This window comes from Pipra filicauda, unplaced genomic scaffold, assembly GCF_003945595.2.
Source record: "Pipra filicauda isolate LSUMZ 115617 unplaced genomic scaffold, ASM394559v2 scaffold66_size7647185_pilon, whole genome shotgun sequence".
NCBI lineage: Eukaryota > Metazoa > Chordata > Aves > Passeriformes > Pipridae > Pipra > Pipra filicauda.
The window spans coordinates 4,080,895-4,097,179 of NW_024104831.1; the positions used below are offsets into that span (position 1 = coordinate 4,080,895).

Below are 16,285 nucleotides of genomic sequence, written 5' to 3' on the forward strand. Positions count from 1 at the left end.
CTACCCAAGATTAAGTGCTCAGACAAGAACATAAGGCAATTGATAACCTTGGAAAAGTTACCTAGTAATTATCCATCCAATAAAACAGTGATTTTTGTTGTCATAAGGTTTATACCTTCAGCCTTCTCTTAGGTCCTAAAAAAATGGATTTTGCCCTACTGCAGAACTCTGCTGATCTCCCAAGGTTGACACTCACTGGACAGTAGGCAGATAGGAAATTAATTCAGCCTTGGTGTCCTCTCAGAAAATACTTGAACTGCTGTCTTTTGTAGTAAGCGAACCTAAATCAAGTGAGCCTGCGAGATTTCAGTAGTGGCAGTATGCACAGGCAAGAGGGAGTCTGAAAATCATAGAATCATAGAATCATAGAATCGATTGGGTTGGAAAAGACCTCTGAGATCATCGAGTCCAACCCTTGGTCCAAATCCAGTCCATTTACTAGATCATGGCACTCAGTGCCACGTCCAATCTGCGTTTAAAAATCTCCAGGGATGGTGAATCCACCACCTCTCTGGGCAGCCCATTCCAATGCCTGATTACTCTCTCTGTAAAGAATTTTCTCCTGATATCCAACTTAAATTTCCCCTGGCGGAGCTTAAGCCCGTGCCCCCTTGTCCTATTGCTGAGTGCCTGAGAGAAGAGACCAACCCCCACCTGGCTAGAACTTCCCTTCAGGTAGTTATAGACGGTGATGAGGTCACCTCTGAGCCTCCTCTTCTCCAGGCTAAACAACCCCAGCTCCCTCAGCCTCTCCCCATAGGACTTATGCTCCAGTCCCTTCACCAGCCTTGTTGCTCTTCTCTGGACCCGCTCCAGCACCTCAATATCCTTTCTGAACTGAGGGGCCCAGAACTGAACACAATACTCAAGGTGTGGCCTCACCAACGCAGAGTACAGGGGAAGGATCACTTCCCTGCTCCTGCTGGCCACGCTATTTTTGATACAGGACAAGATCCCATTGGCCTTCTTGGCCACCTGGGCACACTGTTGGCTCATGTTGAGCTTCCTGTCAATTAGTACCCCCAGGTCCCTTTCTGCCTGGCTGCTTTCCAGCCACTCTGTGCCCAGCCTGTAGCGCTGCAGGGGGTTGTTGTGGCCAAAGTGCAGGACCCGGCACTTGGCTTTATTGAACTTCATCCCACTGGAATCAGCCCATCTCTCAAGTCTATCCAGATCCCTCTGCAGAGCCCTCCTGCCTTCCAGCAGGTCGACACTCCCTCCCAGTTTGGTGTCATCAGCAAATTTGCTGATGATAGACTCAATCCCCTCAAAAAAAAAAGGACCATCTCGGGCTATAGAGCAGAAGCAGGGTGGTTGTTTATAAATTTGTATTTAAACTGATACCAGAGACCAACAAGTAGACCAAGAATGAGACCTTTGTGCATTTTTATTCTTTACTTGACACTCCAACCACTTTTGGGGTCTAATGTTACACAGAATTCCATCCCTGAAGAAAAGAGGAAAAGATAACGGGCCTGGCTCTGAAAGTCTCTTCATTATGAATAATTTGGTGGGGAAAACTTATGAAAAATTGCAAGCTGATCAGAAAAAATTGTGTAACTGCTTGGACCCAAGGATTATTCACTGAGGCTAGGTCTGCCATTTTAGCTCCAGCGTGGCTTACTAAATAACTTATGCATTCAGAAATGCAGTCTTCTACTTCTTTCTCTCTTAACAAAGACAAAAAAATACAGAAGACTATGTAAGGATGTGCTAAAACACATGATCTAAGCTATACCTCTTCTTCAGCCTGGGTTTTCAGGCTGTTGTCATCTGTAATGAAAACAAAGCTTTGGGGAATGAAAGTCTTCTCTGTCCTGCTGTCCCACTGCTGGCAGCAGCCTCACCCTGCTGATTCCCATCATGCTGACATCTCTGAAAGGTGACAATTCCCTTGGCAGGTCTAAAAAGGTTTTATCTACAAGGAAGAAAAGGTAGTCTCAGTTTTGTTTTGACTCCAAATCTTAAGGATGGGAATACACAGTGTGACTTCACATCAAAAGAGAATATTTAAATAGGAAGCTGCTTAGCAACTAAAGACAATTCCATAACTTGAGCAATGCAGTTTAAAGGGTGGGTTTAGCAATGCCATGTATTATCTGCACTATCCTTGGATTCAAGAAGGGTCAGCATACTTTTGTGGAAAAAATAAGGGTGAAAGGGGGCATTTTCCACCTAGCTCCTTGGCTTTTATGTTATTTCATAGCATATCTTTCATAGCAAAATATTAATAAAACAGTCCAGTATGGAGTCAAAAATATTCAGATATTGGTGGCTGAAACAGTGATCCTTAAAATAACTAGTAGGCATTTCAACAATTAAAATGAAATCATCCCAAAATCTTTATTGTGGGTAGTATTATTGTTATAGTCTATCTTTTATAAATCCCATCTCCTAGGCTGCTAATTAGTGTTTCTTATTCCACAAGGGTTTAAAGCGCTTGCTGAATATTGGCTCACATAGCCTTTGCAACTTCTGATGATGAAACCTTCACAAACTACTGATGATTCAAGTAGTCTTTGCATTTTTTTTTCGTTCCAAGTCACTGGAATTGGCTGGGTTTGACTCACAGCCCCAGCTTGCAGACTACCTCTTGCCGGAACTCCTGCAGGTATCATCTCCCATACACAGAAATGAAAGCTCTGACACTGATCTGGGGAAAACTTTTCAGATCACAGTAGTAAGTAATTTGCCTATAAGCCACAAGTTACTAGACTTGCTATATTGCTGCTTCACCAAGCTTCTTCTCTCCATCATAAGAACAAACTCCCAAACTCCCCCAAATGTTCAGTTACAGGGCAGAATAAAAACTGATTTCTCTAAGCAACTCTCTCTGCAAATTTCATTTGATACGAATGGTAAGATATTCATTGTAAAACCTGGTGGCAACTTTATCCTATGAAGTGATATATTTTATTTTTCCAATAGCAACTCACAGAAGTATATAGCAAAGAAGTGAGAACACTAATTGTTTTCAGCTGTATTTCCTTCTTTGTGTGACTTCCAAAAGCTGGTGCCTTGCTAGAATCCAACAGTCTGCGCTGCTTTACCTGAAAGAATATAAGCAATCAGCTTGTTCTGACACACTTCCTTCTACCATAAGATGGCAGACATAGTACATAAACTTCCAATAATATACTAAAAATTACAGTTATTAGGTCAATATGTATATGATGTTCACTACTGTCCTTAGTGTACGAACCAGAAAAAAGTGGTCTCACAGTACCATTATCTCCTGCTGCATTCATGGTCTGCTATTGGTCCATTGTTGCAGCTATTTCAAAAAAACATGACTTGGCAAGAAAAAAAATAATAAAAATTTGATCAGGCATAAAATAACTGTATTTTTGGTTAAAGTGCATAACAATAGCACAATATAGGTATGGTATAGCTTTTGCTTTTATGCAGCTGTTTAGTATGCTGTAGGTATAAATGAAACTTAAACCAAGCATCAAAACTGAACCTTTCAGACGTTAATGTGATGATAGTTGTGTTATTATGAGCCTAATGATATCTAGTGCACACAAGAATACATAGGTGTCATGCTGGGAAACCAATGATCTGGCTCTTATTCTGACTGCAGGCAAAGAATGTCTCATCAAAGCTACAAATTTCACGACTCTGTTCCCAAATTTAAAACCCTTAAGGAAATGGCTTTCATGGTTCAACAGTTTTAAAGGGTTGCTCTTACTTGGCTTTGTAACAAGGAAATTAATAGTTCTTCCAAACAAATCAGAACTATGCCATAGCTCCATGCATTTTCATGCTGTTGCCTTCAGCATTTCACTTCCTCCCCCAGATAACATCGCTGCAGAATCCACACTGAATTCACGGTGGGGAAATATTTATTACCTGCTATGATTTCGCTCTATAGCCTTAGATAGGTGATAGAAGTCATTTACTCATTGTAAAAATTGTTTTCTTTAGGTCATGTGAAATAGAGTCAGTTTCTAATCAATCTTCACTTTTCAGAGTAAAACCAGAGTAAAACCTATCCAGCCTAATGTCAGGGAGAGTTAGTTTCTGTAGTGTGATGCAGAGCAACCAACCAAGAGGTAGGCAGCTTATGGGACTGCAATAACAGAGAAGCACTGAAGTGAGATACCTCTCTGTCAGTATGGTTCTCTCCCTTCAAAAATTCCTACTGTGCAAGTATTGAAGCTCCTCAGAAGGGATATTTGTTTTTAATAGTTCTCTTAATTTAAAGGTATACAAATGCTTTCTAATGAGCAGAAAATGAATACTGTGTTAGGATTGGCCACTGCACGTGACACAGTGCATATAATGCACTATATATAGCATTGCTCAGGAGAAAAACTATAAATGAGCACCAAATGTCCAGTGTAGCAATACACTTCAATATATCATTATGAAAAAACAAAATACTGTGGATTCCCATTTAGCCATAAGAAGTTACACATATGCTGGGATTAAAATACCAAGACATATCTGCTTTAGTTCAGAATCCTTATGACTGCACCACATTTTAGATCCAACAATTTCAATGCCTGTGCAGCTACAGACAGGAAATTAACATCCCCTATGTCAAAAGTACCTTTGTTTTTATAGCTCATGCCAATCATTTAGTCCTATATTTAATGTAGGAATGTAGCATTCAGAACAAGCATCCTTGCATGACAACAACAATTAGGTAATAGACTAAGGAAAATCATCTAACAGCAAAGTATTTCCCATAAGTCTACAATACAACATAAACCACACTCATAAATCAGAAACATTACTCTGTGAGTGATTGACAAGAACTTTCACATCTCAAACTGTTGATCCCCAGACATTATTTCTAAGGTCAAACATTCAGGTCAGACATTATTTTCAAAGAACAAAAATTATAGTAATAGAGAAATTTGTTCTTCTCTGAGGATGAAGTGGTTGTCTGTGATACAAAACAGTGTTGAGAGTCCAAAAATTTCTCTATAGCCCACTGTACCACAGGAGGGAAAAGAGCAAACATGGAGGACTGAACAAAAATCAACAGTAATTCACCATTAACTGCACATAAAGCAGGGAATTTGCTCTAATATGAAGAAAATGACAGCTTCTCCTCAGGCACCGAAAACATAATTATCCCCTAAGCCACCCTAAAATAGCTATCACTAGTGCAGCCCAGAAAACTGCAATTCCCATCTGGGGAGCACCACCACTGTCATGCATGAGAGGGATGCAGTGCGAAGTAAGTAGTACTCCATCTAGATTTTCAGATCACATGTGACTCATTATTAAATAACAGCATAGAGGGAAAGAGAATCAAATAAAAAGTAAAATAAAATCAAATATAACTGGTTGCTTGCACACATGTACATAGAGGTGCCTATGTGTGTTTGCATACAAAGAATATACTGCTCCATAAAAGTTTCTGTAATCAGTTGAATTAAAGCTGTCTCAACTTTTGTTCATCCCACCTCTAAGTTAGCTTTTAGTTTATTTATATAAGCTTTGAACTTCATTCTGCAGGAGCTGTTTGCAGTATCCAAATTGGCTTGTATTTCACTGCAGCATGGACACAACTTTAATAAAAGTCACAATATTCTGCATCAGGTTTTCATCTTAGTTCTGATAAGCAGTAACACTCAGAAGTATCATGTCATAGTCATGCAGGAGTGTTGCAGCCATCTGCTTTACACAGCGCATTGTATAAAAAAAGCCCTCTGGACACTAATGAAAAACATATATGACAAAAATGTAATTCATACTGGTAGTCTGAAAGCTCAAGAATGAAAAAGAAATCAATTCAGCTGCAAATTTTAACTAGATCAGGTTAACAACACTGACTGTAGACTTCTAGTGACATATGCTGGATTTCTCATAAAGAAGTTACCTAAAAGTAGGATTTATGTAATTATAATTTTACACTAAATTTTTGAATAATTTAGGAAAGAAACAGAAATACTCCTTTTAAGCTGATCAGCATTATGCATCACATGAAAGGTTCTGTACCTTTCTGTACCTTTTCTGAACTATTTTTCTCACTCAGGTGTTTGAGAGCCAAGTAATACATTTTCATACAAAACCTGAACACTGAATAACCACCCTTCTCTTCTTAAACACCCGTACAAGTCCTAGGCTGTCAGAGGGCATAGACTCACAGCAAAAGGACAAACGTGCTGCCATGGACTGAAATGAAATAGATTATTTTGCAGAAATGAGACCCTGTCTGTTTATTTCAGACAGGATAATTTGCATGGCTAAACCCAAACATCAAGTGCACTGGAGATGGGGACAGGCAGAGACATGGCCACAATCCATCCCAGCCAATAAATCCCCCTGCCATTACGCTACCTTTGTGTAAGTCCCATGTAAAACTTCGTTTTTATAAGTTACTAGTTCTGTCCTTCAAAATTCACAGGCCTTTCAGCCTGTTCCAATGGAAACCCTGCCCCTTCTTCAGATCCTGTTGAGAATAAGCTCTGAGAACTGACTGTGGCTTTCTGGGTTAGTCTGAAAAAAACAAAAGCATTCCCTTTGTTCTCATCTACCCTGTGATCCTTCACACTGCTGCGCACAGAATAGTCCCTAAGGTCCTTCAGGGTAAAACTCAGTTTCCATCTTTCCTAAATCTGTCTCTTCCACTGCAGTGAAGACAAAAATCATATTCCCCCTCCTTTCTGAGATGGTTACAGTAGCTGATCTGCACCAAATGGACCAATGCTGAATTTATTTTATATGCTAATTTACATGATAGCTGCATTCGTTAAAATGAGATCTAATGTTATTAAACTCCTGTAGAGTAATTGTGATTGAAATTTGTCCACGAACTACACACATTTGAACCTCATGAACCAGAAAAGAATTTATAAACGATATTGCTTAAGCATGTTGTTTTTAAAATATCTGAAACTATAATTTACACAAACAGGATAAACTTCAGGGTGAATACTATTTACAATCTAACACTCAGTACACAGAATAACAGTAAAAATATAGAAGAGTGGGAAAAGAGGTTAACTTTTTCAATTAAATACAATTAATTTTTTCTGGAGCAAGATAAACTTCACTCATGGAACACCGGTGAGTGTTGTCTTAATCCTAAAACAATCAGTGAGATTTTTTGTTTCTTCATTGCAATCTGTGAAACTATTGGGCTATAAATCTACCTCTGATTTTCTTGTACTAACCTTCCCATTAACTGATCTGCACAGGCTAAAAAGCAGAAGTAAATTGCAAAACAAAATTAGGACTATAGGAAGAAAAGTTATTTTAGATATTTATTACTCACTTGAAAATCTAATGACACAGTGACAAGTTATTTAATTTTGCTGGAATGTAAAGATTAGCATGAAGGAATTAGACCTGGGTAGGATGGCCTAATCAAGATGAAAGCTTGATATTCATTAAAAGACAATGATCACGTAAAGATGGAAAAGGTTTACATAAAGAAAATTATAATGCAACAAGAAACCAACTAAAAATCCTATGATACAAAAGTAAAACTCATTATTTCTGAAAACATACTATACATATAAAAAAATCCTTGCCTCCACCTAGTCCTCAGAAACATTTATTTTAATCACTGATCGTAAGAAATTTCAGAACTCATTTAGTAGAACATATTTATCTAACTTTTAAGAATAAAAACTCTTGCTCAGAAATACCAAAATATGCCTGAGTTATAACTATCCTTTAAGGATAACATTTCTTTGTAGACTAAAATATAAAATTGCCCTGTTTTCTGAGTAAATGCTATTAGTGATGAATAACCCATCAGCTTTCCATAACGTGTTCAAAAAGCTTTCAGAATTTTATTGGTATGGTACTCAGTTCTGATAATTCAGCTTTTAATGCAATCAAAAATATCACCAGGAGCTACTTAATTAATTCCCCAGTGAACCATGAATTTAATTTTCAATGACTTTATTGAGAACTTTTTTTGTTAATTTTACAATGAGAAACTATAATCACTGTTACACAACTTGCAAATATTTAAAACAAGACAGCAATCTCCTATTTTTTTGACTTTTTCTGCTCCAAATTCAGCTCCTGAGATGGATTTTCTGCTTCAGCTTCATTTTCATCTTCCTGTAAAAGAAAATGAAAACATGAACATTAATCAACTTATTGAAGAAGTACACCTTTTCTACTTATGCAGATGTATAGAATTCTGTAAAGACTTTTGCCATCTTTTGTCTGACCAACAAGCATACAAATGAGCAAAAAATGTCATTTATTCAAGTGCTTAATTTTGCTCAAGAGTTAAAATAAAAATGATAAGAAGTTTAAACAAGTCTAATCACCTATTTATAGCAGAAGAATAATTTAATGAGTAAATATTTTACTGACCAATTTACTGGATGGTTACATAAAGAAATTACTAAACCACACAGAGATGACAAGATTTTCAAACATCTGCAGCAGACAGTATTATACACCTTTCCTTTGTTCTTGACCAGAGGTTTCCACTAAATTACTTTTGAATGCAAGAACTTTCATCATTGTACTAAAAATTACTTCTGAAAAGCATCTGCCATTGAAAAATGTTTCATTTTTTTGAGATACTTTTTTTGAGATACGTTTACTTCACCATTTGATAAAAGACAATAAATTTAACTTCAGAGACACTTTATGTGCTGCAACATCGTATTTTTGTCCCATCTAGCATATTTTCTTGACAGGTCTGCCAATTTTCCAATTACTTGTACCACCATATGTTATCTGAAGATCAGTCAGGTCTAAAATAGGAAACATGAGCATGTCAGGCAGCAGCAGGCTTACAATATTCTACAGCTTCAGCTCCAAGAGTAGGGCTCATAACTCACTACAGGTTCCTCTGGATCTCACTGAAAAAATGAAGTGACATCATAATGCCCGTTTCCATAGGAATGGATACTATTTTGTGTCCAGTACAAAATCATGACCTCCAAAGTATAAATTATGGAAGACTGAGAAAACTGTTTTATAAGGCGACTTGCAACCTGCTGCATCAGGAAGAGTCCTTATCACAATTTCAAAGTACGTCCGGTTTTCCTACCTGCATTTTAATTCAATTTACAGAGAATCTTCCATGTTTCAATACACAAGAAATGAACTGACATTTGGGAATGAAGAAGCATCCTGGCTGCCATAACACCACTCATTCCAAGTCGACAGCTGAGAGATAGGAAACACCAGGGACACTAGATGGGACCCAGGAACCCAGGGTGTAGTATCCTGATTTAAAACAGCATTCTTGTAGGAAAATAGTCATTCTTGTAGGAAAATAATTTTATCTTTTTACATCCTAGTCCTTTTTTCACCATTAAAGCATGCTTTGTAGGAATGACTATAATAAAGTTTTAGAGGCAGAAAACATATTGGAAGATCACATGGGCAGCACTATAATAAAATTTTAGAAGTAGAAAACATAGGAATCTCACATAGGCAGCACAAAATATGGAAGATCTCATTTAAAAAAAGTGGTCTTGTAATATGTTACACAGAACTAAAATAAAATGGAAAAGCTAGTTGTTCTATTAAAGAAGCAGATACTCTAAGCCATTCTGCCTTTAAACCCTCCCCCTTCTGGGGGCAGGCCAGGCAGTGAGAAATATTTACGTGACTGACCACTAAAGGCTAAAAGCATTTTTTCTTATCTTTCTGGACTGTCATCTCTTCAATTACCTTTAAAACATGTAGAGAGCCCTGTGGCTCTTTTGGTTTAGGTGAGAAACAAGTCTGTGCGTGTGTGTGAAACCAAAGACTGCTGGTTCACTGAAATTAGAAGTGTAGAATATATTCAAGAGAGTGTAATGTATAGTCCATATACAGACGTCAAACTTCAAAAGAAAACACAAGCAGGGTAGAATGGGAAACTACAAAGGAGTGAGGTGTAACTAAGCTTAGACGTACTGCTTACAAGTGACAAAAGAATAAATGGTATAAAAAAACACCCACAGAAACTTCTGGCTGCTATAGAAAAACAGCAGGTTATTTAACGAAGAACTTCTTAATAAAAAACAGCAAATCTGCACATTTCTGAAGGTTCCTACAGAAGTTGTATCCCAACTGACCTCAATGCCAACTAACCCACATCCCTAGAACACAACCTGATATTATTCCAATGTCCTGACTTGTGCTCCCTCATGCAGGGAATATAAATCCTATACTATCTTTTTTTTTTCCCAGAACACTTGACATAATGCTTAGGGCTTCCTCTCCTAACATACAGAGCATGCAGAAATTTCAAAGACAACAGAGTCCTACCTCCACTGAGGGCCACAAGAGGGTGAAGGCGCATTAGGTTCAACACTGAACATCAGCTTCCTGAGACTGTTTTTTGAGGACAACAAAAGGTTTTATCTAGTGAAAGAGGTTTTTTTTTAACAGAATCTTCTGGCTTTGTGTAGACTTGAAATGTTTTAATTCTGTGCTCAAAAGGTCATGCTTGTGCTCTGGCAGATTTCCCAGGTTACAGCAGCAGCTGCAGTGATCAGCGTATCTGAGATGCAGAAATGATGGCTGAGTGGTGATGGCAACTCCAGGAGTTGCTCGGTGTGAATACTCAAAATGGAAGCATCTGCTTTGGTATATTTTGCAGAACTAATACTCTTTCCTTTGTTGGTCTCCTGTTGCTTAAACTAAGTAAAACATATTCAAACAGGTAAAATCTACCAGCAGGGCATAAATTTGATTTATGTGGGCAGATTTCCACACACAAGTCATCCAGATACTTGACTGATACTTTGTAATTTTTGTATTTTTATGCACAAAAACTTTCTGACCAGCATTGTACTAAACCATGCTCCACATATGACATCCTAATTTTTTACAGGTGCTTTTACTTCATCTCTGTTTTCCAAGAACAGAAACTCACATCTCATTTTGAAACAGCAATCGAAGTGTGGTATCTCTGAGCAGAAGTGACTGCTGTGCAAAGAGCAGAGTAATGGTGTTTGATCCTTCTCATCGTATGAATTATCACAGTGAGAAAACTTTGTCAGATACACCTTAAGCCAGATCAGTTCCCAGACCTGTGCACAACCACATGAACAACAGTCAAGATGGCAGAAAGGATTTTCAGAGGATACTGGCAAGCATGAACCACCAGTTTTGGCACTCATGCAACTTTCTGCCAGAAAACAAGTGACAGCAGGAGGTCTTAGAATGGCAAACTTACTAATGATGGAAAATTGTCACAAAAATTTGGGACATGAACTCCTACAAATTATAAGAAGTAAAATATCACTGCCAGTATGCTTGGGAAAGATCTGAACTGGCAATTTAGAGCACATATTAACCATACCACAAGATGTAAAGACTCACTATTCTTTCAGTTTGCTGACAATGCCAAATTTCTATGAAATGCTTTATCTTTTTTTTTTTTAGTAGTCCAAGAAGCAGCCCAATGATTGCACACAGATTACTGAAATAGTTGGAGTTTCCGATGTCATTAATAATGTTTGAATTTTCAGCTACATAGTCTACATAGCCTAATTATACAGAAATTATGCCAAACAGACTGCAGATTAAATATATTTAATATATTTGTTTTAGTAATTAACACCTATCATTATCATTATAATGCTTTTAATTCTGATGGATAGCAAAGGAAAACCTCTTTATTTTCATGTTATCAGTAAAAAACCATCCATGATGTCAGTGTTTCTATTACCAGTGGCTGCACAGAAGATGAAATACTGAATTCTGGTTTCTGTTGACAGAAATTCAGTTCGCATTATTTCTATTAATACCTCACATCTCTATTTTACATTGTCATTTATTTTGCTTCCAGATGTCTGTGACTCTAACATCTAATGCCTGCATTCTAAAAATCCTAAAATTAAAGTAGTTTTTGCTAGTAGATGTCACAAATCAAACTTTCAAAGTAGTTCTTGCCGTCAGATACCAAAAACCAAACTTGTCTCAGTATCTTTTCTGACTACAGGCAACCACAGACTCAAATATTATACAGTGAATACACTCACCTAAAAGATGCCTCAGCGCAGAAATGCTGACTTGTAAGAGTAGCCAAGGGAAGTGAATCCCTCAGAACTGTACTATTACTCTTACTGAAAAAGCACACTTAACAGCCCAAAGATTATTTTTATATTGAAATGAATAAAGTTTACTAGCCTGGAATTGACATTATTCCAGATTTACAAAACCAACAGTGATAAGGAAAAGCACAAAGGGCATTACAAAGTGCTGTTAAACCCAGCACTGAACTGAAATGTCAGCTCAGGAGCTCCTTAAGCCACTGAAGACTGGATGACTCATCTGCATCCTCATCTGATGCTGACGGAGCAATGGACCTTCCACATCAGTTTTCCTACATCCTTTGCCCTGGCATTCCTCCTTTTGGAAAAGTACTGGATTCTTTGGGTGCTCTATGCATGTCTCCAAACGCCTTGTGGGCATTGCTTCCTTCAAACTGCTTAGTCTGTACTTGGTAGCTGTGCATTTATGGGTCACAGCAACAGAACAGGGCCAAGAATTTAGAACCAAGACCCTACAATCTGCCACCTAAACACGTGTTTAAGTATTGAGCATTCAATAGCTTTGCTGAAGTTAATGAGAATACTTCAATATTTAGATATCTTTAGCTGCCAAAACCAAAGGTAAGAATCTGACTTTTAAGATCCTATTTCTGAAAGTTTTTAGCTGACAGTTGAGAGAGACTGTCACATAACTTCATCCCTTTTAAAGGCATGTTTAAGGTCAACTACAAATATTGCCCTGACCAGAGAATAATGGGTCTGATATGTAAAGTTTATTTTGAGTAATTATTCCAGAATATTCCCCCATAGACAAATTCTGGACTAAAAAGGGGGAAAAAAGCCAAGAAATAGGCTTTTGAATATCCCTTTCTCTTTTTGCCCCTCTAACCAATTTCATTCAGAATGTCTGAGAATTCCTTTTTACTCCATTACTTAATGACATGAAATCTAGAAGACGACAGTGAATTAGACAATTCTTAGCTCTGCAGGAAATCTGACACTATTTTGCAAGTAGAACAGATCACACCTCAATTAACTGTGCTGGGAAATGCACCAATTCACAGATTTGTCCGTTACACCGTACCTGTAATTTCTAGAGCTGCATTACAAATGTATACTTAATAAAGTAGACTTGCCCTTGTGTGTTTTGCAAACTGCAACCCATATTCTAAACTTAATAAACAGCTATATATTACAGGATGATGTCAAGGATCATCTGAATAATAAGAAAATATGCAAAACACAAAAATGTCCTGCTATAATGAGGAATGGCTAAAGGGTTCTCTATGCTATCATATAACTTAGAAATATAATCTCAAAAACACTCAAGACTAATTCTGATACTATTATTTTCTATAGTATCTTAACCTAAAAAAGCTGTAATATGACTAACATACTAAGCTCCAGTGAGGGTGTTCCTCCAAGTTATTTCATCTCCTGCCTCACAGAATCGAGCTAGGAAAATACCAGTTGGAAGTAGGTAAAAATACTTTCAATACTCTTAAAAAATATATCAGGAAAAAAGAAATTTATTAACTATGAGAGCTTTTGTCTGTGTACATAAAGTCTAGCTTTCCAAAGTCATAGGCCAAATTTGGAGGAAAATCAGTGTCAGGCAAAAATTGGGGGTTAAAGTAGCCTCTCTGTTAAATGGGCAAAAGGTAAGCATCCAACAGTAATATTCAAAAGTTATTTTTCTTCCAAAGTCTATGCTATCCTTTTCAAATGCCTTACTGACAATCCTTATAATGAAGAGTGGTGCAAGAATAAAGAGTACAAATGGAACAGTTCTTTACCAATGGATATTAGAAGCAAATATAAATTTCTTGTGATAGATGACAGTTTTCTGTCACCGCAGCTCTGCAGTGATAAGGCAGATGCTTGTTTCCAAGGAAAAGGAGACCCTTGCTACATGGATCATTTTCATAGTGACAGCCTTGTCACTATGTTTGACATTTGTTTCATGAAGTATTCTGAAGCAGCCATCAAGAAAACGCCCCCTCTGGGACCACTGGCAAGTTGACAGTTGTACCTTTTAATGCGCATCTCCAGTAATTCTTACTGTCAAAGCTCACCAAAGTCCTACAACAAAATCTCTGTTGATCTGTTCCATTAAAAACTGCAGGCTTTGAAGGGACTAACCACTACAATGTAAGCAAAGCCGACATGAATTAACTGGAAGCAGCTCTCCACCTCAATTTGTCCAGTGAAAAGAGCAACGTTTGACTGTTTCCTTCCCCAAGCAGTACATGGCACTGTGCTCTAGGTGGCAATGCAAGACCAGCAGAACTACTTTTACTCTAAAGCTCCTCTTAAGCTACAAGCAGCTGCATGTTTATCACAAACTTTTTCCTTTAACTTGCACTGATACAAGAACTTGAAAGTCTTTTTGAAATGTTTGTCAGTGTTCTGTATTTTCTATTTCCTCGTTGCTAATTCTGATTATACAGATAAATGTACCATTGCAAGAGCCCTTACAGTCAAGTTTCATTTAATGCTTAGTACAGAAGTGGAATTTCATGCCAGATTCCAAATCTTCCATCTGTTCCTCTCCTTTTTAGGAGGCAACCATTCCACTGAGTGGCCCTTTTGGCTGACTGCCACTACAGTTGGGATCCTCTTCAGGGCAGGTGGTGCTTGAAACCCAACCATTGTTTTACAAGTTCAGCTGGTTCTCCTTGAAGAAAGTAGAGGAAAATGTTTCCTCTTTAACAATTTGAGTCTTTGAAGGTTCAGGCTTATGAACATTAGACTGCACCTATAAATGCTTAGATATCACAAACGTGAAATATCAACTAAGAAAGAGATGAAAAGCAACTTTAACAGGACTGTTCTCTGCCTATATGGGACAGGCCTCCTTAATTTCCAGTCTGGTCTCAGAGTGCACACTTGCATCAGTTTTCAAGCTTTCAAGTCTGACACTGTCCTGAATAAGATCCTTTCTAAGGCAAATTTATCCCTCAATGATAATATTCACATCTGTGCATATATAAACACATATATGGAAACCACAATAGCATTTTCTATTTATGTGGCAATATCTTAATTTTTATAAATTGTAAATTTAAAACAGAAAATTCCACTTTATATATATATTCATAATACTACCACAGAATAATATTCCATAGCCTAGAAATGCATATTCTAATCAAGATGATATTAAATATTTGTGGTTATACTCCAGCCCTATTTACACTATACATTTACTAAACTATAAGAAGTAAAATTTATTTTTATATTCTTTATACTAAGAAATAAAATATCTTCTTCTTCCAATAGTTACATGAGAACAAAAGGTGTTCAGCCCAACAATAAGGAATTAATAGCTCTAAGTACTATTTAATTAAAAAAACCCCAACAAGTAAAAGTTTAATTTTTAAGTGCTCAATTGTTAGGCTATACATGTATCTTGGTAGTTACTAAATGATAGCTGAAGATTTTTTTCACGCTTTAACTGTTTTCACAAATAAGTTTGGCTATAGAAAGCCTTTAATCAAGAGGTCTGAACATTCTGCTTCCAAAATGATTAACAACATTAAATAGAAAAGCAAGAAAAACTGAGTTATAGCAAAATGCTTCTGAAGCTGCTATCGAGACATACTGCTCAAAGTTGAAGGCAGCTGAAAGACATCACTGTAAACATTATTGAAGGACATATTTTTAATGGAAAAAGATAGTACTACCATATGAAAGGAATAAATTTTTCTCAATAACAGAGAAAATCTAGACCCTAATGAAAATGTTTAGGAAAAATGAGTGCATTGCTTGCTTCTGACCAAAATTAATTAGAGTTTTAATGTTTTACATTTCCACCATAATTCTTTAAATGGTGCATTTATTTCATAGTAATAAACACTCGGTTCATTAAGTAAACTTCAAAATCTGTGTTATTCGCTACATTTAACAACCTTTGGCCCTCTTCTTGATTCAGGTTTCCAAAGCATTGAATAAGCAATTGAGGAACACAGTTAAATTTCATGACTCTGCATATTTAGGATTCTTATTTCACCTAAGACAAAGGGCAATTAATCTACCATTCTATACTGAATTTCAACTTTAGTGAGCCATGATAGATACTGGAATGAACTTACAAGAAATGCTTAATTAAATTACTGTAAAAAGCATAATCAAAGTTCTTTCTTTCCTTTTGACAAAAGAAAATGCTCATTTAATTGGAAAAAGTCTACTGCAGTATTTTAAATTTATTAACTTTGGAATTCATGAAAATATTACTATAATGTGACAGGTAAGAATTGAGAAAGCTTTTTTCTTCTTATTTCATCAGAACATTTCATCCGAGTACAGCCGTGAAATTCTGCTCAGGCTCAAGATGTAAAAGACAGATCTTTCAGTGGAGT

At 36.9% G+C, this 16,285-nt stretch overlaps 1 protein-coding gene across 3 annotated transcripts in view; it reads right to left on the reverse strand.

The window, feature by feature from the left end:
• Positions 1–7,210: 7,210 nt before the first annotated feature.
• PHF14 (PHD finger protein 14) overlaps positions 7,211–16,285 on the reverse strand; it is a 157,645-nt gene continuing 148,570 nt past the window's right edge. Inside the window, exon 18 of one of the 3 annotated variants that reach the window (XM_027723217.2) lies at positions 7,211–8,034. In XM_027723217.2, the coding sequence (XP_027579018.1) occupies positions 7,960–8,034 (75 nt within the window). In that variant the 3' untranslated portion in view covers positions 7,211–7,959. The remainder of the gene's footprint in view (positions 8,035–16,285) is intronic. The other 2 variants (XM_027723215.2, XM_027723216.2) reach the window with 2 other exon arrangements.